Here is a 26,026-nt window from a genome sequence, read left to right as displayed (position 1 = left end):
TGGACATTTAATCACTCTCAATAGATAAACAGCTCTCTTTGTGATTATACTGTGGTATTTATGAATTACTTTCATTGTTTAAAGGGTAGCAATAAATGAGCCAACTGACCTTTCAATACAGTATGAAGACCAACAGAAAGTAAACATTTTATTTGTATTACATATAATAATGTATAAAACACAACAGATACATTTACATTTACATTTAAGTCATTTAGCAGACGCTCTTCTCCAGAGCGACTTACAAATTGGTGCATTCACCTAATGACATCCAGTGGAACAACCACTTTACATCATGCCGCAAAATCTACGACACTTTCCCCCTTTAAATTCGTAATGTATTTTGATAGACAGAGTTGGAGTGACAGGAATGATAGAGAGGAGTGTCAGGAAAATGGTGAGATAGATTCGAACCCTTGCCAACAGTGGTATATGTATGATGAAGGCAGCAGCACTAACTCCAATACCACCCACTCGCCACATCATAAAAAGCACTTTTATTGTGATATGCACGACAGAATAAAAACCACTGGTATTTTCAGTGTACTGTAGGCTACAATGAAGTATATTGGTAAACATTTGTTAATGTTGGTTACATTACTGGCCTCTTGTAACATGATTTAAGTATAAGTTTATTTAAAAGTCATCATTACAAGTAGTTTTACATATCGCATAATCCACATGATTTTCTATTTAAACAAAGTGTCGGGGCAACACCTTCAAAGATTAAATTGTTGACATGATAACCCGAGTTGCTTTATGCAAACTATTCACCTTGTTGTTCAAATTCAAGGGGTATATATTTCAAGAGTTAAAGTGAGTGATTAGCAGTAGGGTATTTTATGGAATGCCCCTTTCAAATCAAAACAGCTTTATATGGCAATATCAATAACAATTATTATAATTATATCAAATACAATGTATTGATGTTTCCCTTCTTTTGAAATCTTGTATTTCAATTCCAGGTCAGATATCAGGGCCACAGGAATCCTCATCCGTCACAAAGTTTTACTCCATATTTGTGTTAAGACTTTGTATGTTGACCTGATTGTGTGCATTTTCCAGCCTTTGCTTTTGCACACTGTGATGAACTCCATAACAAAAGTAGATCAATAACCCTGTGAAAAAATACAACGTCACTAGTATTTTTGCTACAATAGCATGACATAATTTATTTTTAAATGTATGCGTTGTTGAAGAAGTCAATTCAACGTCTATTCCACGTTGATTCAACTTAATTTAATTGAAACGATGTGGAAACAACGTTGATTCAACCAGTGTGTGCCCAATAGTCCTAGGTTCCTTACCCACTGCCATCCAAACAGCATAGCGAATCCATGTATCTCCTCCCAACTGAACCATCAGATAGACATTGACAAATGTACTCACAATAGGAAGTGCTGGTATAAAAGGAACCTGCAGAGATAACAAACAAAATGGGTGTAAATTGTGGAGAAAAGCAAATCTGAGCTAAGCTTTGACACAATGTTACCATAAAAGCAGCTTTGGTTGTATTCTGAGGCTGTCTCCAGATGATGAAAACAGTGAGGACCAGCATCAAAAGGATCACAGAGACGAATAAAATGCTCCACCACTCCTGGTTCATCAGGGAATCCACAGCCTTGGTTAGGGCAACGCTCAGAGTAATTTCTAAAAGGACTGGGGGACAAAACAAATGTGTCAGACCTCTAAGACAGTATGACACTGGAAATAAAAGGAAACAGGATATAAAGAAAATCGCTCACTGATAAAGACTATGAACATGGATACATTTTTAGAGCTTTGAGCATTGGGCTGAGAAGGAGGGTTTAGGGCCTCTATCATCGAAAATGATTCAGATGTATTATCACTGGACTCCTCACCAAGATCTGGTTGGTACCTAAATAAAAACGCATACACAGTAACCAAATAAAATGCATACATGCTTTGGTGTTAAATCATATTGTGTAAAATGTCTCTGTTCAGATCAATCAAGCATACCTCAATATAAGAATACATATTGCTACAAGAGTGTAGGCAAAGAGTGTTCCAATTGACATCATGTCCACAAGTGCCTTCAGGTCAAATAACAGAGCCATGATTGCTGCAAAACAAAAACGTGATACATAGTACATTGTGAATACCAACCCAAACAAGGAACAGCATCAGCATTTGACTTTGTAAATGTCAATACATAGTTAGATGACCTAGGCTTGATGATTTTGTGCTGTTCAGCAGCGTTACCTGCCACAACACCTGAAGATAGAGTGGCTACCACAGGACTTTGTTGAGAACTCATGTTACTGAGTGGCTTGAAGAGCAGCCCGTCCCTGGCCATCGCAAAGAGGACCCGGGGCATGGGAAACATGGATCCTAGAAGACTGAGAAACCAACACACCATTTACATTCCACCACTTAAACTTTACAAATGACACTACAGGGGACAACTTATGTAATTATACATAATACCATACCTTGTTGAAAGTGCACAGAGGGAGCCTACAGCCACAGCATACTTTGCAGGGCCCCAGCCGATGTATGTAAAGGCCACAGGTAATGGGCTATTGACGCTGAGCATGCAGTAGGGCATCATGAGGGTCAGTGCTGCCGACACACCAAAGTAAGCCAGGAAACAGATCAGCAGGGATGCTACAATGCCCAGAGGGATGGACTTCTGAGGGTTCTGCACCTCCTCCCCTGGGAGATTACACAAACAGAGGTTATACATACAGATGAGACTAAGGCACATTGATTATACTTCAGATCATTCTGAAATGCTCAAGGTTTTCAGCACATTATACAACAGTTACCTGTTGTGGCTATGCAGTCAAATCCAACAAAGGCGTAAAAACAGGTTGCAGCTCCTGCCAATGTTCCCTCAACACCAAAGGGGAAGAAGCCACCAACACCGTAATTTGTGGTTTCATTTAGTGCCGATGTGAAGTTTCTGAAGGGGAATGACACACTTCATGTTATTTGAATTTCAATTTACTGTACTTTATTAGAACACTTATGTCGTATTTCATAATAGTGCTGGGATTAAAAGTTAAAAAAATTATAAAGTTCATACTCATTTGTTGTTATGTTCAGGATAGTGTCCTCACTAATGTACCAGTTGTCAATGTCACCTTTGATGAAGCCAGCGATGATAACAAACACCAAGACCACTGTATTAACTGCTGTAAAAACCTTATTCACAATAGCAGACTCTTTAACGCCAAATGCAAGGATCCCTATGGAAGTGATAAATTATTAGAACCAAGAGTAAGCTCCTTATATAGTATACTATATATATATATATATATATATACTCTGAGTGTACAAAACATTAGGGACACCTGCTCTTTCCATTACATAGTAGACTGACCAGGTGAATCCAGGCGAAAGCTTAGATCCCTTGTTTTTTTAAACTAGGCAAGTCAGTTATGAACAAATTCTTATTTACAATGACGGCCTACACCGGCCAAATCCGGACCATGCTGGGCCAATTGTGTGCTGCCCTGTGGTACTCCAAATCACAGCTGGTTGTGATACAGCCTGGATACGAACCAGGGTGTCTGTAGTAATGCCTCTAGCACTGAGATGCAGAGCCTTAGACCGCTGCGCCACTCGGGAGCCCAAATTGATGTCACTTGTTAAAGCCACATCAATCAGTGTAGATGAAGGGGAGGAGACAGGTGAAAAGAAGGATTTTTAAGCCTTGAGACAAATTAAATATGGATTGTGTACATGTGCCATTCAGAGGGTAAATGGGAAAGATAAAATATTTATGTGCTTTTTAACGGGGTATTGTAGTAGGTGCTAGGCGCACCGGTTTGTGTCAAGAACTGCAAAGCTGCTGTTTCCCCCCCACATTTAACAGTTTCCTGTGTGTATCAAGAAGGGTCCACCACCCAAAGGACACCCAGACAACTTGACACAACTGTGGGAAGCATTGGAGTCAACATGGGCCAGCAGCCCTGTGGAACGCTTTCGACACCTTGTAGAGTCCATGCCCGACGAATTGAGGCTCTTCTGAGGGCAAAAGTTGGGGTGGGAGGTGCAACTCAATATTAGCAAAGTGTGTTTAATGTTTTGTACACTCAGTGTATATATACAGTTGAAGTCGGAAGTTTACATACACTTAGGTTGGAGTCATTAAAACTCGTTTTTCAACCACTCCACAAATTTCTTGTTAACAAACTATAGTTTTGGCAAGTCGGTTTGGACTTTTTGCATGACACAAGTAATTTTTCCAACAATTGTTTACAGACAGATTATTTCACTTATAATTCACTGTATCACAATTCCAGTGGGTCAAAAGTTTACATACACTAAGTTGACTGTGCCTTTAAACAGCTTGGAAAATTCCAGAAAATTATATCATGGCTTTAGAAGCTTAGGCTAATAGGCTAATTGACATAATTTGAGTAAATTGGACGTGTACCTGTGGATGTATTTCAAGTCCTACCTTCAAACGCAGTGCCTCTTTTCTTGACATAATGGGACAATCAAAAGAAATCAGCCAAGACCTCAGAAAAAAAATTGTAGACCTCCGCAAGTCTGGTTCATACTTGGGAGCAATTTCCAAACGTCTGAAAGTACCATGTTCATCTGTAAGAACAATAGTACCTTGTGAAGATGCTGGAGGAAACAGGTATAAAAGTACCCATATCCACAGTAAAACGAGTCCTATATCGACATAACCTGATAGGCCGCTTTGCAAGGAAGAAGCCACTGCTCCAAAACCGCCATAAAAAAGCTAGACTACGGTTTGCAACTGCACATGGAGACAAAGATTGTATTTTTTGGAGAAATGTCCTCTGATCTGATGAAACAAAAATAGAGCTGTTTGGCCATAATGACCATCGTTATGTTTGGAGGAAAAAGGGGGAGGCTTGCAAGCCGAGGAACTGCCAACCCCGTGAAGCATATGTTGCATCATGTTGTGGGGGTGCTTTGCTGCAGAAGGGACTGGTGCACTTCACAAAATAGATGGCATCATGAGGGAGGAAAATTATGTGGATATAGTGCAGCAACATCTCAAGACATCAGTCAGGAATTTAAAGCTTGGTTGCAAATGGGTCTTCCAAATGGACAATGACACCAAGCATAATTTTAAAGTTGTGGCAAAATGGCTTAAGGACAACAAAGTCAAGGTATTGGAGTGGCCATCACAAAGCCCTAACCTCAAACCCATATAAAATTTGTTGGCAGAACTGAAAAAGCGTGTGCGAGCAAGGAGGCCTACAAACCTGATTCAGTTACACCAGCTCTGTCAGGAGGAATGGGCCAAAAATCACCCAAATTATTGTGGGAAGCTTGTGGTTGGCTACCGGAAACGTTTGATCCAAGTTAAACCATTTTAAGGCAATGCTACCAAATACTAATTGAGTGTACGTAATCTTCTGACCAACTGGGAATGTGATGAAAGAAATAAAAGCTGAAATAAATAATTCTCTCTACTATTATTCTGACATTTCACATTCTTAAAATAAAGTGGTGATCCCAACTGACCTAAGACAGGGAATTTTTACCAGGATTAAATGTCAGGAATTGTGAAAAACTGAGTTTAAATGTATTTTGGCTAAGGTGTATGTAAACTTCCGACTTCAACTGTATATATAGTTATTTACTGTCACCATTGACCAGTTATTTTGCACCATGAAACCTTTCTGTTAATAGCACTTGCCTGCCAACAGCATGATGAGAGCAGCAGCAAAGAAGTCTGGGTAAGTAGCGAGGCCTGGCATATCCATTGCTGCATGTTGACCTAAAGAGTTGGCAATGGCATTTCCAATGAGGTCATCAAAAGTCCCACTCCATGCCCTGGCTACACTTGATGTTCCTGATCAGAGAAGAAATCAAGAAACCAAAGGAGGTGATGTTGGCTATGTGTGAAGGATCATTACAATATGTCAATGAGACATTGTCAATGCAACAGTGAGCTCTAATTGTTATTGTTGATTGATTCTTGTCATCCTTTATACAATCCTTATGGGCTTGAGCTCTGACAGTAGCTTCCAATAAAACATATTTTGCATCAAATATTCTATATTCCATATCAGATGTCACTCGCCTATGACATATGACAGCAGCAAGTTCCAGCCAGTGATGAAGGCCCAAATCTCCCCCACTGTCACATAGCTGTACAGGTAGGCAGAGCCAGTCTTGGGCACACGCGCTCCAAATTCAGCATAGCACAGCCCTGCGAAAATGGAAGCTATTGCTGCCACAAGGAAAGATATAATTATACTGGGCCCAGCTACGGCCCTGGCCACCTCTCCTGACAGCACATACACGCCAGCCCCCAGTGTGCTGCCAACCCCCAGAGCCACCAGGTCAAGGGTAGTCAGACATCGTTTAAAGTTGGACACCTCCCCCTCTGGCTCCAGGGGTTTCCTACGAGACAGGCTCTGTACGAACAGTAACAGCCTGGCACCAGACATCCTGCAAGAGCAGAAGATCTGTCCATCAAAATGCCGTTCATCACATAATTTGTAAAACCAACTGTTTTAGAACACTGAGTAATGGTAGGCATATATTACATCAAAACAGAATTCAAATGTATAGACTTAATCTATCTATCAACCAATGACAAGCAGTGTTGATTTTAATTATAGATCTACTGTAAACTGTTGTACATACTGCTTGTAAGACACTACAGACAAAACTACTACTATTGTAAACCTTTGCAAGCAGTACATTCAGTATCTATTATTTCATAAATAGGATTAGATCATCTTCCACATGCATTACAAATTTGATAACAAGATCAGAGTGACAAATACAATTTGTCAAAATCAAACAAAGCTATGGCCAGCTGTATGTTTAACCCATATGAACTTCATCAAGCAAACAATTAGCTCTTTTCTTTTGAAAATATATTTGTGATAGACTGTAGCAGTGGATTTTCTTCTCCCTGTTTCATAAATACGTTTTGATATTAGATATTTTCAGTTCATGCATGGAAGACATACTGCCCGTAGAGCAGCAGATGAGACCATACAGATCCACTCCGTGTGACCAAGGCTGCAGTACAGAAGGCTACAGTGCATGTCACTATTAGTATTAAGTTAAGGTAATCTTACCTTCTTGGCCGTGTGCTAAGGTGCAGACCCTCTGGGTTGTCCTGGATTCTGTCCTCGGTATTCGTAGGCACAAACCCATCCTATAGCTTCTCTCCTGTTAACTTTCACATCTCTGAAGTACAAGCATTTTAGACAGATTATGTTACATTTCAGATGTCTGTGCCATTTCTGAAAAAGAGGACCAGACTGATTTGTTGTAGAACTTGGACTTGGTCCGCAACCTGTCCATAATTGGTCATGTCAACAGCTCAAGGGGTTGTTTTAGAGAATATGTCCAATAGACTGGGGTTTTAATAAATTATTTGTTTATTGTTTTATTTAATTGTTGTTTTTTGGTTACAGTATGGTGGTGAATTCATTATTTTAGGGATGCATGGTAGTGACTTGAGCTTGATGCTCACCTTCATGGCAAAACCTATATGAACATTCCAGAACAGGGCACATTTAGGTGACTTATGACGTAAAAGGTAATAAGGTACATACAGTATTTCATAATTTACTCATGTATTTCATAACCAGTTGATGATCACAGTCCTCTAGAAGATGTATCAAATCCCCACTTCAATAGATCTTATTCTCTAATAGGAAATGTTTTGGGTTCATTGCTTATTTACTGTGTTTGGAAATTTTACAACCATAGACAAACATATAGTATGATTTATGACAATAAATCATAATTAAATAAAACACTGCATACTTATTTTCATTATTGCTTCTACTAAATTTCATGAGTTCTTAAATGTCAATGATTATGCTTTGCTATATTAACATGCTCTAAGAGTGCAAAATGAATATGCTTTAGAATTCACTGTGAAAACGGAGTGTAGGCCTACTCCCTTCAGTCCAGAAGCTCTGTACTGCACATGTGGAATCCTCTGATTTCTGTGGAGAAATCTGTTGTGATGAATACTTATGAGTATGTTGGGCTGAATTTTCCAGACTTTACTACCTTAAATAATACTTTTAAGATCAATTGGATAAAACAATTCCTAAGACCCACTTCTATGTGGAATTGTATTCCTCATGTCTTCTCTACTTTTGGTGGCCTTAACTTCATGTTGGTTTGCAATTATAATATTGAAAAAGTTCCAGTGAAACTCTCTGCTTTTCATCAGCAGGTTTTCTTTTCCCGATCCTTAATTTATATGCATCATTTTTCTCCACACTTATATTATACAGTTGAAGTCAGAAGTTTACATACACCTTAGCCAAATACATTTATACTCAGTTTCACAATTCCTGACATTTAAACTGAGTAAAAATTCCCTGTCTTAGGTCAGTTAGGATCACCGCTTTATTTTAAGAATGTGAAATGTCAGAATAATAGTAGAGAATGATTTATTCCAGCTTTTATTTCTTTCATCACATTCCCAGTGGGTCAGAAGTTAACATACACTCAATTAGTATTTGGTAGCATTGCCTTAAAATGGTTTAACTTGGGTCAAATGTTTTGGGTAGCCTTCCTCAAGCTTCCCACAATAAGTTGGGTGAATTTTGGCCCATTCCTCCTGACAGAGCTGGTGAAACTGAGACAGGATTGTAGGCCTCCTTGCTCACACACACTTTTTCAGTTCTGCCAACAAATTTTATATGAGTTTGAGGTCAGGGCTTTGTGATGGCCACTCCAATACCTTGACTTTGTTGTCCTTAAGCCATTTTGCTACAACTTTGTAAGGATGCCTGGGGTCATTGTCCATTTGGAAGAGCCATTTGCGACCAAGCTTTAACTTTCTGACTGATGTCTTGAGATGTTGCTTCAATATATCCACATAATTTTCCTCCTTGTGATGCCATCTATTTTGTGAAGTGTACCAATCCCTCCTGCAGCAAAGCACCCCCACAACATGATGCTGCCACCTCTGTGCTTCATGGTTTGGATGGTGTTCTTCGGCTTGCAAGCCTCCCCCTTTTTCCTCCAAACAATGGTCATTATGGCAAAACAGCTCTATTTCTGTTTCATCAGACCAGAGGGCATTTCTCCAAAAAGTACAATCTTTGTCCCCATGTGCAGTTGCAAACCGTAGTCTGTTTTTTTATGGCGGTTTTGGAGCAGTGGCTTCTTCCTTGCTGAGTGGCCTATCAGGTTATGTCGATATAGGACTCGTTTTACTGTGGATATGGATACTTTTATACCTGTTTCTTCCAGCATCTTCACAAGGTCCTTTGCTGTTGTTCTGGGATTGATTTGTACTTTTCGCAACAAAGTACGTTCATCTCTAGGAGACAGAACGTGTCTCGTTCCTGAGCGGTATGACGGCTGCTTGGTCCCATGGTGTTTATACTTGCGTACTATTGTTTGTACAGATGAGTGTAACGGATGTGAAATGGCTAGCTAGTTAGCGGGTACACGCTAATAGCATTTCAATCGGTTACGTCACTTGCTCTGAGACCTAAAGTAGGGTTTCCCCTTGCTCTGCAAGGGCCGCGGCTTTTGTGGAGCGATGGGTAACGACGCTTCGTGGGTGTCAGTTGTTGATGTGTGCAGAGGGTCCCTGGTTCGCGCCCGTGTAGGGGCAAGGGGACGGTTTAAAGTTATACTGTTACATTGATGCTGTTGACCCGGATCACTGGTTGCTGCGGAAAAGGAGGAGGTTGAAAGGGGGGTGAGTGTAACGGATGTGAAATGGCTAGCTAGTTAGCGGGTACGCGCTAATAGCATTTCAATCGGTTACGTCACTTGCTCTGAGACCTGAAGTAGGGTTTCCCCTTGCTCTGCAAGGGCTGCGGCTTTTGTGGAGCGATGGGTAACGACGCTTCGTGGGTGACTGTTGTTGATGTGTGCAGAAGGTCCCTGGTTCGCGTCGGGGCGAGGGGACGGTCTAAAGTTATACTGTTACATGCGCATGGTACCTTCAGGCGTTTGGAAATTGCTCCCAAGGATGAACCAGACTTGCAGAGGTCTACAATTCTTTTTCTGAGGTCTTGGCTGATTTCTTTTGATTTTCCCATGATGTCAAGCAAAGAAGCACTGAGTTTGAAGGTAGGCCTTGAAATACATCCACAGGTACACCTCCAATTGACTCAAATGATGTCAATTAGCCTACCAGAAGCTTCTAAAGCCATGACATAATTTTCTGTAATTTTCCAAGCTGTTTAAAGGCACAATCAACTTAGTGTAAGGAAACTTGTATTCATGTAAGGAATTTGTGGCATGACATCAGTAGATTTATAATTTAACACATTTCTGAAAATGGTACACTATTATGGAGAGATGTACTGCTTGGATTCTTTACCTACGATAGAAATAAGTTGAAACCGTTTTATGCAATTCATTTCATAATTTTTTGGGCGAAATTTTATGTTCACAAATGTAAATTTACAAACAAACCACGACATTTTTTTACCTTACAAAAATAAATGTAACTATGTTTTAAGACAATTAAATACTCTACCAACAAAAAGGCCGCTAGAATTCTAAATGTGTGTAGGCCCCTTCAGACCCTTGTGTAACTTGATATTGTACCCCCTAGCCCAAATGTCCTTTGTATATTATTTAAATATACTTGTGTTCCCCCCATGTACTTTTTGTATTGATTTGTTAATTATATTTTAAAAATCATCTGATTTCCTCCCAACAAATGTCCATAACGTGCCTAAAGAATAATGGAAACTACGGTATGTTGCCTACGGCACCATCTTGTGGTAAATGCTTAAAGTACATGGGTGAAAGGCCATAACTGAAGTTTAATAAGAGATACTGTATATAATGACGAGATGGTCTTATCTCCGCCCTAACAATTGGAGTCGTCCCGAAGGCGGGAAGGCAGCTGTCTTCAAGGCGGTCTGCTTATCGCTGTATTCACGCGTGGGAACATTATGACAGGAGAGGACTCTCTCGCTTTGCCCCTTCCTCTCTGGTTTAATCCATATTTCGTTAAAAATCCACCGGAAGAACCCGTTTCAATTATCTGTGACACCTCAAGTGCCACACCTGCTTCGTCAAACTAATTACGTTCATGATGGCGTGCGTTGCAGGTCGCTTGGTAAGATTTCATTAGACTATATTTTGCTGGAATTCTAGTGTTAAATTACTTGATTTCGCTATTTTCAATTTGACAAACTTTTTTTTAGAACAGTTTTGTTAAAATAGTGATTGCTTGTTTGATACCGTTGCCTTTTAATTAAATCGAAGTCGTCTCCCTACGCGTTTCCTATATGCCTATTTTATAAATGTCTTCTCCCATTTTTTTTAGGACAAAGGAGCCCTAAAAAAGATTGATGGAGCCAAAAAAAGGGTTGATAACAAAGTGGTGCGTGTTATTGTGGGACCACATGTGAAGCATCCCCTACAAAACAGGTGTGTTTTCCGGTTGAGATTATTGGTACATTTAAATTACGTGGAAGTTTTTATTGTTTTGTCAATAAATAACATTTATAGTTCACACCTGGGTGTATTCATTACGCTGATGAATACGTTTCGTCTGCTAAACGTTTTCGCAACCAACCGTTTACTCTACGGAAAACGTTTAACAACGAAAGGTAATTTTATATTGGACAAATTTGGGTAGGTCCCTCTAATTTTAATTTACTCTGTTTGGTTCTTTAACGGTAAATGTTTTCTGTTGCAATATGTACTTTTTAATATGCAGGAAGTGAAATCACTTGTGAATCAGATTACAATTCAGATAACAATATAAATATTTGATGAAGGTCCACCAACCCCTCCTTTTATTCAATCACTTGTGCATTGTTTCAGATGGGCTCTCTGGTTCTACAAGAACGATAAGAGCAAAATGTGGCAGGACAATCTGAGGATCATCACAAAGTTTGACACAGTGGAAGACTTCTGGGCGTGAGTTTTGCAGTTTGTTCTTGATTTACAGTAGACTAAATGGCGATATCCTTGACAGTTTTACACCTACTGTGGCTATTGCAACTTCTAGGCAAGTTTCAGTAAATTCAACCTACAAAAGTATATTGAGAACCTATGATGTAGGTCACCACCTTATTGTTTTCTTGACTGAAAATGTTTTTTTATTTTTATTAGGTTGTACAACAACATTCAGCTGGTGAGCAAGCTTTCATCTGGTTGCGACTACTCAGTTTTCAAGGTGATGTAGACTTTTGGAGAAAAGTATCCATCAGTTTGAGATTTACATTATCCATAATACTTCTCGTACATGTACTCCTATATTAATTGGACTAAAGTGATACTGTCACTTCCCCCAGGATGGCATTGAGCCAATGTGGGAAGACAGGCGTAACAAGTGTGGAGGACGCTGGCTGATTACACTGTCGAAGCAGCAGAGGCACACTGAACTCGACCGCTTCTGGAAGGAGACTGTCAGTAGTCGGTCCACTCTGCCCAACACTTTCAGTTTTGTATCACTATGAAAACCAGAAATACTGTTTGCTCAATATTTATGTCAGAAAGCTGATTAAAATCTGAATAAAATGAATGGTCACATACTGTATTTAGCATATGGTATTGCGGGTGTAGCAATGCTTGTTCCTAGCTCCAACAGTGCAGTATAATCTAACAATACACACATTCTGAAAGTAAAATAATGGAATATAGAAATACTTGGACGATCAATGTCTGAGTACAGAGTATAACTATGATGTAAAGACATTATGGTCAAGGTGGATATAGTATGTACAGCAATAGATTAAAATGATAGGCCTTGACTATAATGGTGTATACATATGAAATGGGTAAAGCAGTATGTAAACATTAAAGTGACCAGTGTTCCATGTCTCTGTACATAGGGCAGCAGCCTCCAAGGTTTAGGGTTGAGTAACCGGGTGGTAGCTGGCTAGTGAGTGACTAAGTTCAAGGCTGGAGGCTGGGAGTGATGGCTATTTAAGTCTGATGGCCTTCAGATAGAAGCTGTTTTTCAGTCTCTCAGTCCCAGCTTTGATGTACCTGTACTGACCTCGCTTTCTGGATAATAATGGGGTGAACAGGCTGTGGCTCAGTTGGCTGTAGTCCGTGATGATCTTGGCATTGTGACACCGGTGCTGTAGATGTCTTGGAGGGCAGGCAGTGTTCCCCGGTGACGCGTTGGGCAGACCACACCACCCTCTGGAGAGCCCTGCGGGTGTTGCAGTAGCCATACCAGGTGGTGGTACAGCCCAACATGATGCTCTCAATGGTGCATCTGTAAAAGTTTGAGGGTCTTAGGTGCTGAGCTGAATTTCTTGCGCTTCCTGAGGTTGAAGAGGTGCTGTTGCGCTGCCTTCACCACACTGTCTGTGTGGACCATTTCAGATTGTCAGTGACGTGTACACTGAGGAACTTGATGCTTTTCACCTTCTCCACTGCGGTCCCGTCGATGTGGATAGGGGAGTGCTCTCTCTGCTGTTTTCTGAAGTCCACTATCAGCTTCTTTGTTTTGTTGCGGGAGAGGTTATTTTCCTGTCACCACTTCGCCAGGCCCCTCACCACAGGTAGGCTCTGTCGTTGTTGGTAATCAGGCCTACCTACCACTGTCGTCCGCAAACTTGATAATTAAGTTGGAAGCGTGCGTGGCCACGCAGTCATGGGAGTACAGGAGGGGGCTGAACACACATCCTTGTGGGGCCCCTGTTGCGGCTCAGTGAAGTGGACGTGTTGTTGCCCACCTTCACCACCTAGGGATGGCCTGTCAGGAGGTCTAGGACCCAGTTGCCTGTTGGGGTTCATACCCAGGGCCCTGTAACACTGAGGAAACCAATGATGTGGGACCACTGAATTAATACTGTCCCCTCAGATTGCGCTCCAACAACAACAAACTGTAGTCCTCTGAAATGCAAGTAATCTTTAATTTATGCATTTCATGATTTATTTTTAATTTTTAAAACAGCTCCTTTGCCTCATTGGAGAGGGCTTTGGCTCCTTCAGCAGGGATGTTTGCGGTGCTGTCATCAATGTTCGAGCCAAAGGTGACAAAATCGCCATCTGGACCACCGATACAGAGAATGGCGAAGCAGTTACCTATATTGGGTAAGTCTGACATTATGCAGTGTGGCCGGACCAAATTACTCGTTTCTGTAGTGTCATGTCTGCCCTGATTCACAGGTGTCTCGACAGACTAGTCATATTTGCCTTGAACAGTTATGGATTTTATCTGCCGGTTTCACTCCAGTTACAGCCAGGCTTGGGCCAGATCCCACAGAAGCCAGATGTGTCCTGTTGGCCATCATGTTGTAAACTATAATTGTTCAGGATGAGGACATTTGCATAGCAACCTAATGAAAAATGGTTAGACCAAGGAAAAACCTAATGGTGCAATCCATTGCTCCCAGGATATTAGTATTACATATAGCATTGGCTACAGATAATTGGCATCAACAATTTCCCCCATACATCCAGATTTAACAGCTTTTCTTTATTTTCAAGGCTACCTTTTTGATCATTTGATTGGTCAGTTAAATGAATGTTTTACCATATGATTCATATTTTCAGACGAAAGTACAAGGAAGGACTAGGCCTACCTCCAAAACTCGTCATTGGATATCAAGCTCATGCAGACACAGCCACCAAAAGCAATTCAATAACAAAGAACAAGTTTGTGGTATAGAAATGTTATTGTTTTTTCCAAGTCTCCTATAGCAAAGGACAAGTCTGCTTTGTTTTTCTGTACTGTAATTTATCATGTTAAGTTTGTATTTGCGCTTAATTCATTACCTTATTTAAATAGTAAATTTGGCATGATACATGTGGGAGACATTGTTTCTTTTGAAGGTAAGACATTTTTTTTTGTGGCCTACAAAATAAAATATGAATGGATTGTATTTGTCTTTGCAATTTTCTTCAGATCTTGGAATGGTATTTGGCACAGCACTAACCCCTGAATTTAAACAAACAATACTGTTCCTGTGCTGTAAAGAATTGTCTGCCATTTCAATGCATAACTGTAAGATTTGGGAAGTACCTTTTTCTCTCTCGAATTTACTCAACTACAACAAACTTGAAAAAGGCGTGACCAAATTTAGGCTTAATCTCCTAAAGGAAATGGACTGCCCTCCTAGTTAATGTTTCATCTCGTTCAGATGCGGGGTTCGGCAAAACAACTGAGCTGAATTAATTAGAGGCTAGAATTGCAGGAGAGTCTTTGTTCCAACAGCATTACATTTTTGTTATATCAGTTGTATTTCCTTTGGTTCGTCTGAAATCAAGCGTTATCAAGGTAAGTTTCTCTTGCCTCAGCTCTGTATATAGCTCTTCATATAAGATGGAGAGTGTTATTGCATACCATTAAAATGCAATCACAAACATTGTGCTTTTGGGAAATTAACTGTTTGTATATAATCATTGGGTTGATCTTGAAACACCTGTTTCACATGTTTGTTTACTAAAGATGCATTAGCTTAAATGAATGCCATGGAATGCCTGTTGTCTTTATCAATTATTTTGAAGGAAACTCATTTTTGTGTATTCATAAAGTAAGAGTACCTACCTGGAAGATGTTTGCATTCAATTATGCATTCTGTTATGGGAATTATGTGACCTGGGGCACCCGAGTGGCGCAAGGCATTGCATCTCAGTGCTGGAGACGTCACTACAGACAACCTGGTTCGAATCCAGGCTGTATCACAACTGGCCGTGATTGGGAGTCCCATAGGCCGGCGCACAATTGGCCCAGTGTCGTCTGGGTTTGGCCATTGTAAATAAGAATTTGTTCCCTAACCTTTGTCTAGTTAAAGGTCTGAGAATTTATTTTTTACATTACTATGCCACGTGAAATTAAATTATGGTTGATGGTAACCTTGTTATCCATCCTCCTTGGGTTTTCATTATTGTAATCTCAATTTTTGCCAGTCACAGCAACCGTAGACTTATCTACTGCAGATGTGGATGTACAGTATCAGATTTTCATACATTTCGTTAAATTTCTTAGTTGGGCACACGTTTGAGAGTTAGGTTGGTATAGACGGGGCATGCCGACCTCTGTATAACCTGTTCAGTATCCTTTTCCAGAGTGTTCTAGCAGGCTTCTGCTCAATAGCACAATCCTGCTCTAGCATTTTTCCAGGATAATTAGCCAGACCCAGGCCGTTATTACTCCCTCTCCATGGTGACAGGGTACACTGGCCACAGCATTGCACTAGCAGGAAGGAAGAGCAGTGGAGTGTGACGCCGCTCTTAGTTCATGTCACTCCTACTGTGCGTCTACAAGAGGGAAAAAGACTACAACAATAGGAGCTAAGGAGCTTGTAATGCTTTTATACCCAAAAGGGTTCACGGTGCAGAGCGACTTTTTCCTCAGTGTTCTACATTGGACAAGATCTAACAATGGCAGTCATTAGGGCCAAACATGGTTAGCTATATTTCATTAACCTTTAAAACATTGTCTTTTAAAAACTTTTTTTTACAGGATTGTGCAAGACAATTGACTTGTTAAACTAAGAATATACACATTTCCAATTCTCTCTAATGGACTTCTCACACGGATGTTTTTCAGATCAAGAACAGCATGAGTCAGAAACAAGGCGACAGCCAGAGTCACTGGAGGGGACAAGACTGAGGTTAACTCTGAAGTCTAATGTGCTGAGAGGACAAGCCCCTCCTGAGAGCTAAACAATGAGATTTTACCTGTATTACCTGGTGCTTTTGGGCTTCAGTTCTGTCATCTCCACCTATGGGCCTCATCAGAGAGCACAGAAGACTGGGGATATTCTGCTGGGCGGGCTGTTTCCAATGCACTTTGGTGTTACCTCCAAAGACCAAGACCTGGCAGCGCGGCCAGAATCCACAGAGTGTGTACGGTAAGGTTTGAATCGGAAATTGAGGCTGTGTGTTTATTTTTATGCAGAACTGTATAAAACTATGCTTTGTGCTAACTGACAATGAAATGGTCTTTAAATATATACATTAATGTATTGCAGTCAGTATTATTGGATTGTACTTCATGAAAACCAAAAGGTATCTAAATGCATGTTATGGTGTGCCACCCCTTGCAGGTACAATTTCCGGGGATTCCGTTGGCTTCAGGCCATGATTTTTGCAATAGAGGAGATCAACAACAGCAGTACTCTCCTGCCCAACATCACACTGGGCTACAGGATCTTTGACACCTGCAACACCGTGTCCAAGGCCCTGGAGGCTACCCTCAGTTTCGTAGCACAGAATAAGATTGACTCTCTGAACTTGGATGAATTCTGTAACTGCACAGATCACATCCCATCGACTATAGCAGTGGTGGGGGCTTCTGGGTCAGCAGTCTCCACTGCTGTTGCCAATCTGTTGGGCCTCTTCTACATCCCACAGGTGAGCTACAATCTCAATTCCAATTTCCTGATTTAAATCAATCAACAATAACATATCAGTAACTTTATTCCCCCTGTATTGCTGCAGATCAGCTATGCCTCTTCCAGTCGCCTGCTGAGCAACAAGAACCAGTTCAAATCCTTCATGAGGACCATTCCCACAGATGAGCACCAGGCCACTGCCATGGCAGATATCATCGACTACTTCCAATGGAATTGGGTCATTGCAGTGGCGTCTGATGATGAGTATGGACGTCCAGGGATTGAAAAATTTGAGAAAGAGATGGAAGAACGAGACCTTTGTATCCATCTGAGTGAGCTGATCTCTCAGTACTTTGAGGAGTGGCAGATCCAAGGATTGGTTGACCGTATTGAGAACTCCTCAGCTAAAGTTATTGTCGTTTTTGCCAGTGGGCCTGACATTGAGCCTCTTATCAAAGAGATGGTCAGACGGAACATCACCGACCGCATCTGGTTGGCCAGCGAGGCTTGGGCAACTACCTCCCTCATCGCCAAACCAGAGTACCTTGATGTTGTAGTTGGGACCATTGGCTTTGCGCTCAGAGCAGGCGAAATACCTGGCTTCAAGGACTTCTTACAAGAGGTCACGCCAAAGAAATCCAGCCACAATGAGTTTGTCAGGGAGTTTTGGGAGGAGACTTTTAACTGCTATCTGGAAGACAGCCAGAGATTGAGAGACAGTGAGAATGGGAGCACCAGTTTCAGACCATTGTGTACTGGCGAGGAGGACATAATGGGTGCAGAGACCCCATATCTGGATTACACTCATCTTCGTATTTCCTATAATGTGTATGTTGCAGTTCACTCCATTGCACAGGCCCTGCAGGACATTCTCACCTGCATTCCTGGACGGGGTCTTTTTTCTAACAACTCATGTGCAGATATAAAGAAAATAGAAGCATGGCAGGTGAATGGATACTTTAAAAAGAGTAGGAAATCTAATTGACAAATCCATTTGTATACTCTTTTGTTTGCTCCCAGCTTTGTTGACCCCTTTGTATACTTTCCTATATCCCTTCCTGATCAAATACCTGGCTCTGTATTACAGGTTCTCAAGCAGCTCAGACATTTAAACTTCTCAAACAGTATGGGAGAAAAGGTACATTTTGATGAGAATGCTGATCCGTCAGGAAACTACACCATTATCAATTGGCACCGGTCTCCTGAGGATGGTTCTGTTGTGTTTGAAGAGGTCGGCTTCTACAACATGCGAGCTAAGAGAGGAGTTTCATTTCAACTTTTCATTGATAACACAAAGATTCTGTGGAATGGATATAATACTGAGGTATGTTGCTCCAAACAGGGATATTAAAGGCCCAGTGCAGTCATATTTTTTTCTGTGTTTTGTAATATATTGTACAACAGCTTGTGAAACGAATACTGTAAAAGTGTGAAGAATTTGGCCAGTGTTATTTACTGATAGTTGCTTGTTGAAAAAACAATCAACACAGGACTTTCTGATTTGCAGGTTTTGCATGGGTGGAGTTTTGGCTTGCCTGGTGACATCACCAGGCGGTGTGAATTTATTTGTATTTATTTAACCTTCATTTTAACTAGGCAAGCCAGCTTAGAACAAATTCTTATTTACAATGATGTCCTACCAAAATTAATATAGACCATTATTTAACTATTCTTTAGTGAATTAATATAGACCAATAAAATAGTTCATAATCTCTCTGCCAATAACAGCTAGTTTACAGATTACACATCCATCCCCCTCAGACCACTCCCAGACAGTCCTAACAAAATTCTTGCTTTAGAAAGTGCTTTGCTAAAAAGCAATTTTTGTTGCTTTTTGACCATTTTAATGGACAACTATTACCGTAAGGCACTTAATTGTTACCCAGAAATTATTTGATATTGAGATAACTTATATATTTTTTCTTCCTGAAATACAGTATGTGTTGCATTTGTTTCTATTGGTTCTGTATCCAAAATCATATTATGCATGATCTTTGTCTGGGTTTCTGTCATTTCATTAGGTGCCATTCTCTAACTGTAGTGAAGATTGTGAACCAGGCACCAGAAAGGGGATCATAGAAAGCATGCCAACGTGTTGCTTTGAATGTACAGAATGCTCAGAAGGAGAGTATAGTGATCACAAAGGTAAGAAAGAAAAATCTGAAATACCCCATTATATAATCTGTTGCTATTTCATATGTTTCTATCAATAATACAAACACTACTTCTCTATTCCTGCAGACGCCAGTGTTTGTACCAAGTGTCCCAATGACTCATGGTCTAATGAGAACCACACATCCTGTTTCCTGAAGGAGATAGAGTTTCTGTCTTGGACAGAGCCCTTTGGGATCGCCTTGGCATTATGCTCTGTGCTGGGGGTGTTCTTGACAGCATTCGTGATGGGGGTGTTTATCAGATTTCGCAACACCCCAATTGTTAAGGCCACAAACAGAGAGCTATCCTACCTCCTCCTGTTCTCACTCATCTGCTGTTTCTCCAGCTCCCTCATCTTCATTGGTGAACCCCAGGACTGGACATGCCGTCTACGCCAGCCTGCATTCGGGATAAGTTTTGTTCTCTGCATCTCCTGCATCCTGGTCAAAACTAACCGAGTACTTCTAGTGTTCGAAGCCAAGATCCCCACCAGTCTCCATCGTAAGTGGTGGGGGCTAAACTTGCAGTTCCTGTTGGTGTTCCTGTTCACATTTGTGCAAGTAATGATATGTGTGGTCTGGCTTTACAATGCTCCTCCGGCGAGCTACAGGAACCATGACATTGATGAGATAATTTTCATTACATGCAATGAGGGCTCTATGATGGCGCTTGGCTTCCTAATTGGGTACACATGCCTGCTGGCAGCCATATGCTTCTTCTTTGCATTTAAATCACGAAAACTGCCAGAGAACTTTACTGAGGCTAAGTTCATCACATTCAGCATGCTCATCTTCTTCATCGTCTGGATTTCTTTCATCCCTGCCTACTTCAGCACTTATGGAAAGTTTGTGTCGGCTGTGGAGGTCATCGCCATACTAGCCTCCAGCTTTGGACTGCTGGCCTGTATTTTCTTCAATAAAGTCTACATCATCCTCTTCAAACCGTCCAGGAACACTATAGAGGAGGTTCGCTGTAGCACTGCGGCCCATTCTTTCAAAGTGGCAGCCAAGGCCACTCTGAGACACAGCTCAGCCTCCAGGAAGAGGTCCAGCAGTGTGGGGGGATCCTGCGCCTCAACTCCCTCCTCATCCATCAGCCTCAAGACCAATGACAATGACTCCCCATCAGGTCAGCAGAGAATCCATAAGCCAAGAGTAAGCTTTGGAAGTGGAACAGTTACTCTGTCCTTGAGCTTTGAGGAGTCCAGAAAGAATTCTATGAAGTAGGGAAGTGTCTTTTGGTGGGCTGAGGGCCTTGTCAAAACCTGAGTTGGTGTTGGATTCTTTGTTGGCTGGGTAGTTGTAGCAGAAATTATGATATTAAAAGCTTTGATGTATTCAGAATGGTGACACAGGATAGGTGGCCAAGATTCCATTATATTACAATAATCTGTGTTGTTCATTATGAGGACATTACAAAATGCTGAAAATCATCAAATACATAATTTACTGAGTTTTCTTGATAATCTTGAGAATAGAATAGCCTATTCAAGTCATTGTTGAGCAGACATTAATTAACAATGATGTAATACTTTCCATACCTATTTTCTATAACAATAGATTCACATTGTCAAAGTTCAACTATGACCTGTAAAATACATGAGGTATAACAGGAGACAATAAAACTATGTAATTCACTCTGAGCACAATGGCACAGGACATAGGCCTACTAATGTAGGCTATATCAGTCTCTTTCCTACTGTCTTTCTCATTAGGCCAGTGTTTAACAACCCTGGTCCTTCAGTACCCACGACAGAACACATTTTTGTTGTAGCCCTGGACAAACACCTCATTCAACTCTGAGGGCCTGATGATTAGTTGACAAGTTGAATCAGGTGTGCTTGTCCAGGGTTACAATAAAAATGTGTACTGTTGGGGGTACTCGAGGACCAGGGTTGGGAAACATTACATTAGGACTACTGTAGGTTCTTCAATATGGTGTCATACTACTGTCTGGTTGTTTTCTGCATGTGTGTATTTCACCAAGTTACTGCACATGTTAGACCTATACACTGGAATAAAAGGTTTGTTTTCACAATGCATCCAATGACAATAAAATCACCATATGCCAATGAAGAGAAGCATCAGAGTCTGCAATAAGTAGCCTATTAGTGGACGCTCATCAGATATAGGCTAGTAGTGGTAGTCTATCAATGCATCAGTCTGTCTGGGGACACACATGGAGAATAGGCTTTTATTTCAGCCCTGCACTAACAAACCTTCTTTGGTATCCTAGCATTCGCACATTTGTTTGTGCATGCTGCCACCTACTGTGCGGTAGTGTTTAATCTCATAACATTTTGTGATACAAGAAGTCAAAAAGGAAGAGGGTAAAAGGAAAACATTGCACCACCAACTAACACCTATCTACCACCATTATATGCCACCAACTAACACCTATCTACCACCATTATACTCCACCAACTAACACCTATCTACCACCATTATATGCCACCAACTAACACCTATCTACCACCATTATATGCCACCAACTAACACCTATCTACCACCATTATATGCCACCAACTAACACCTATCTACCACCATTATATGCCACCAACTAACACCTATCTACCACCATTATATGCCACCAACTAACACCTATCTACCACCGTTATATGCCACCAACTAACAACTATCTACCACCATTATATGCCACCAACTAACACCTATCTACCACCATTATATGCCACCAACTAACACCTATCTACCACCATTATATGCCACCAACTAACACCTATCTACCACCATTATATGCCACCAACTAACACCTATCTACCACCATTATATGCCACCAACTAACACCTATCTACCACCATTATATGCCACCAATTAACACCGATATACCACTATTATATACCACCAACTAACACCTATATACCGCTATTATATACCACCAACTAACACCTACATACCACTATTATATACCACCAACTAACACCTATATACCATTATTATATACCACCAACTAACACCTATATACCACTATTATATACCACCAACTAACACCTACATACCACTATTATATACCACCAACTAACACCTATATACAGCTATTATATACCACCAACTAACACCTATATACCACTATTATATACCACGAACTAACACCTACATACCACTATTATATACCACCAACTAACACCTACATACCACTATTATATACCACCAACTAACACCTATATACAGCTATTATATACCACCAACTAACACCTATATACCGCTATTATATACCACAAACTAACACCTATATACCACTATTATATACCACCAACTAACACCTATATACCACTATTTTATACCACCAACTTACACCTATATACCACTATTATATACCACAAACTAACACCTATATACCAATTTTATATACCACCAACTAACACCTACATACCACTATTATATACCTCCAACTAACACCTATATACCACTATTATATACCACCAACTAACACCTATCTACCACCATTATATGCCACCAACTAACACCTATCTACCACCATTATATGCCACCAACTAACACCTATCTACCACCATTATATGCCACCAATTAACACCGATATACCACTATTATATACCACCAACTAACACCTATATACCGCTATTATATACCACCAACTAACACCTATATACCGCTATTATATACCACCAACTAACACCTACATACCACCAACTAACACCTATATACAGCTATTATATACCACCAACTAACACCTATATACAGCTATTATATACCACCAACTAACACCTATATACCGCTATTATATACCACAAACTAACACCTATATACCACTATTATATACCACCAACTAACACCTATATACCACTATTTTATACCACCAACTTACACCTATATACCACTATTATATACCACAAACTAACACCTATATACCAATTTTATATACCACCAACTAACACCTACATACCACTATTATATACCTCCAACTAACACCTATATACCACTATTATATACCACCAACTAACACCTATATGCAAATTTCCATCATACAAACTGAGGCAGCAGACTGTGAAAATTAATATTTGTGTCATTCTCAAAACTTTTGGCCACGACTGTACTCTCCCTTGTAAAGAAACTATGGCTGTCATGACTTCCATTGACTAAATAAAGTTACCTTTTTCTTTTGTTAATATAAGCAGGTTTGTCATGATTTCCAGGAGCCTGGTGGAGATGGATATAACCATACTCCAAGGCAGGGCATTTCCCTGCATCCAGGTTGAGGCCTGCTACCAGCCGGAACATGGAGCACTCCATGTATGTAAGTCATGCATATACAGTGCCTTTACTTTTCCACATTTTGTTACACTATAGCCTTATTCTAAATTGATTACATTCAACATTTTCCTGAGCAATCTACACACAATACCCCACAATGACAAAGCAAAATCAGGCTTCTAGACATTCTTGCAAAAAAAAAATATATACACTGCTCAAAAAATTAAGGGAACACTTAAACAACACAATGTAACTCCAAGTCAATCACACTTCTGTGAAATCAAACTGTCCACTTAGGAAGCAACACTGATTGACAATAAATTTCACATGCTGTTGTGCAAATGGAATACACAACAGGTGGAAATTATTGGCAATTAGCAAGACACCCCCAATAAAGGAGTGGTTCTGCAGGTGGTGACCACAGACCACTTCTCAGTTCCTATGCTTCCTGGCTGATGTTTTGGTCACTTTTGAATGCTGGCGGTGCTTTCACTCTAGTGGTAGCATGAGACGGAGTCTACAACCCACACAAGTGGCTCAGGTAGTGCTGCTCATCCAGGATGGCACATCAATGCGAGCTGTGGCAAGAAGGTTTGCTGTGTCTATCAGCGTAGTGTCCAGAGCATGGAGGCGCTACCAGGAGACAGGCCAGTACATCAGGAGACGTGGAGGAGGCCGTAGGAGGGCAAAAACCCAGCAGCAGGACCGCTACCTCCGCCTTTGTGCAAGGAGGAGCACTGCCAGAGCCCTGCAAAATGACCTCCCTGTTTGCTTTTTCCTCAGAGCACCCTGTTTCCTTGAGGGGTAGTATGTCTGACTAGGCACAAATTAGTCAGTGCTCAACTCAGTCTCTTGTCCCGTGCCAGTGACCTCATACTCTGATTTAATCCCAAAGTAAGATTTGAGCCTGTTGTAGTGTACCACGGCATGATAAGGTCCATTACACAGCACTCACTTCATACAGCACCTCTGACAGTTTCTTTGCAATTTTGAAAGAACCCTTGAATTTCTGTCAGTTCGGGTCACAACCCCTTTTTCCTCTGGTAGTCCCTAAGCCACACATATTCATTTTCCTCATACCTCTGTGGTGTCACCTTTAGATCAAAGTATTGCTTTTGTTTAACTGTGGCTTTTACGTGATTTCTCTTTACAGCTTCTCTTACAGTGCATAAATACCCCTGCACCTTTTGCACATACTGAGAAACATACTGTTTCCCTTCATTTTGTTGTGATCCCATAACCACATCAACCGGTAAAGTCATTTCAGTGCCGAACAGCACCCTGTATGGTGTGAACCCCGTGGAAGATTGAACACTACACCTGTATGACATCATCACATATGGGAGTATCTCATCCCAATCTTTTGATTGTCATCAACAAAACGTGACAGCATATTGATCTGAGTTCTGTTCATTCTTTCCACTAAACCATCTGATTGTGGCTGTACGGAATGGTTAGTGTTTTGTTGATTTGTAAAAGATTGCACATCTCTCTAAAAAGAGTAGATTCAAAATGTTGCCCCTGGTTGCTATGGATAGAGCGAGGAATGCCTAGCTTCAACACAAATTCCTCTTCCAGTTTCTTGGCCACTGTTACTGCTTCCTGATTGGGTATAGCATATGCTTCTGACCACCTAGTAATTTGACACTACCACAATGTGTTTGTTACCTTGCCCCGTCTCTGTAAACAGACCCATTAAGTCTACAGCTATCCTCTCAAAAGGGCGGCCTGTGACAGAACTTGTCATGGGCACTCTGGGGGCTGGACCCTGTAACGCACTTGTATGCAGCGCCACATAGCCCTTACACCACTGCTTTACAGCTCTCTGCCAGCCTGTCCAATAAAATCTTGCTCTGATTTTACTGGTGAGTTTTTAAACTCCTAAATGGCCTCCGGTTCTATCATTGTGGATAAAGGTAAGTATCTCATGTACGAGCTCATCTGGTACAACCCCTCTCCAGATGGTGTCATCTGTTTCATAGTTTTGACTCACGGCATAACACCCCATTCTTCACATGTAATGCCCCCCACACTTGTTTGAAAGGCCTGATCTTTGGGTCCCATTTCTACTCCACAGGGAGCTCTGCTCTACCCTCTTTTTTTCAATTTCTTTAACTGGGAGACCACTGGATCTCTATCATGTGTTTCCAAAAGGAAAGCTGCATTTTTGGGTACTGCCTGGCTTGTCTAAGCTCCAACTACTGGCTCAATAGTGACATCCTGAGGCTTGTATACGATGGTTCTCAGATTGACAGTGGCCTCCTGTGAGACGGCTGTGTCTACACTCACTGTCTGTGTGTGTCGGCGTGACTCACCATCTGCATTACTGTGCAGTCTCCCTGTGGACAATATCATAGTCAAACTGATCCAGTTTCTCTAACCATCTAGCCAACTGTCCCTCAGGTTGTTTGAAGTTACTCA

The 26,026-nt window shown here is 40.9% G+C and overlaps 3 protein-coding genes across 4 annotated transcripts; 2 read left to right on the top strand and 1 right to left on the bottom strand.

Annotated features, from left to right (window-relative positions):
* Nucleotides 1–1,008: 1,008 nt before the first annotated feature.
* Nucleotides 1,009–6,407, bottom strand: zgc:175280 (cationic amino acid transporter 2 family protein). The gene is made up of 11 exons (XM_055935085.1): nucleotides 6,038–6,407; nucleotides 5,651–5,806; nucleotides 3,050–3,212; nucleotides 2,790–2,926; nucleotides 2,454–2,676; nucleotides 2,224–2,360; nucleotides 1,981–2,083; nucleotides 1,746–1,879; nucleotides 1,493–1,659; nucleotides 1,308–1,416; nucleotides 1,009–1,118 (listed from the first exon to the last, which is right to left on the bottom strand). The coding sequence occupies exons 1-11, from the start codon at nucleotides 6,405–6,407 to the stop codon at nucleotides 1,009–1,011; spliced, it is 1,809 nt and encodes a 602-aa protein (XP_055791060.1).
* Nucleotides 6,408–10,810: 4,403 nt separating this feature from the next.
* On the top strand, nucleotides 10,811–14,765 carry eif4e1b (eukaryotic translation initiation factor 4E family member 1B). Of its 2 annotated transcripts, none has more exons than XM_055935325.1 (7): nucleotides 10,811–11,032; nucleotides 11,243–11,346; nucleotides 11,746–11,841; nucleotides 12,037–12,058; nucleotides 12,219–12,332; nucleotides 13,835–13,974; nucleotides 14,437–14,765. In XM_055935325.1, exons 1-7 carry the CDS (start codon nucleotides 11,006–11,008, stop codon nucleotides 14,549–14,551), a joined length of 618 nt encoding a protein of 205 aa, XP_055791300.1. In that variant the 5' UTR covers nucleotides 10,811–11,005; the 3' UTR covers nucleotides 14,552–14,765. The 2 variants fall into 2 exon arrangements, with proteins under 2 accessions (XP_055791300.1, XP_055791299.1); XM_055935324.1 differs by having other exon boundaries at nucleotides 10,816–11,032; nucleotides 12,037–12,100.
* A 1,685-nt stretch (nucleotides 14,766–16,450) lies between these two features.
* Nucleotides 16,451–21,432, top strand: casr (calcium-sensing receptor). The gene is made up of 6 exons (XM_055935118.1): nucleotides 16,451–16,739; nucleotides 16,935–17,241; nucleotides 17,329–18,168; nucleotides 18,310–18,546; nucleotides 19,244–19,367; nucleotides 19,464–21,432. The coding sequence occupies exons 1-6, from the start codon at nucleotides 16,555–16,557 to the stop codon at nucleotides 20,600–20,602; spliced, it is 2,832 nt and encodes a 943-aa protein (XP_055791093.1). The 5' UTR covers nucleotides 16,451–16,554; the 3' UTR covers nucleotides 20,603–21,432.
* Nucleotides 21,433–26,026: the final 4,594 nt, after the last annotated feature.

This window comes from Salvelinus fontinalis, chromosome 10 (assembly GCF_029448725.1).
Source record: "Salvelinus fontinalis isolate EN_2023a chromosome 10, ASM2944872v1, whole genome shotgun sequence".
Lineage (NCBI taxonomy): Eukaryota > Metazoa > Chordata > Actinopteri > Salmoniformes > Salmonidae > Salvelinus > Salvelinus fontinalis.
The sequence above is the reverse complement of the archived record's forward strand: the minus strand, read 5'-3'. Positions and strand labels throughout refer to the sequence as shown.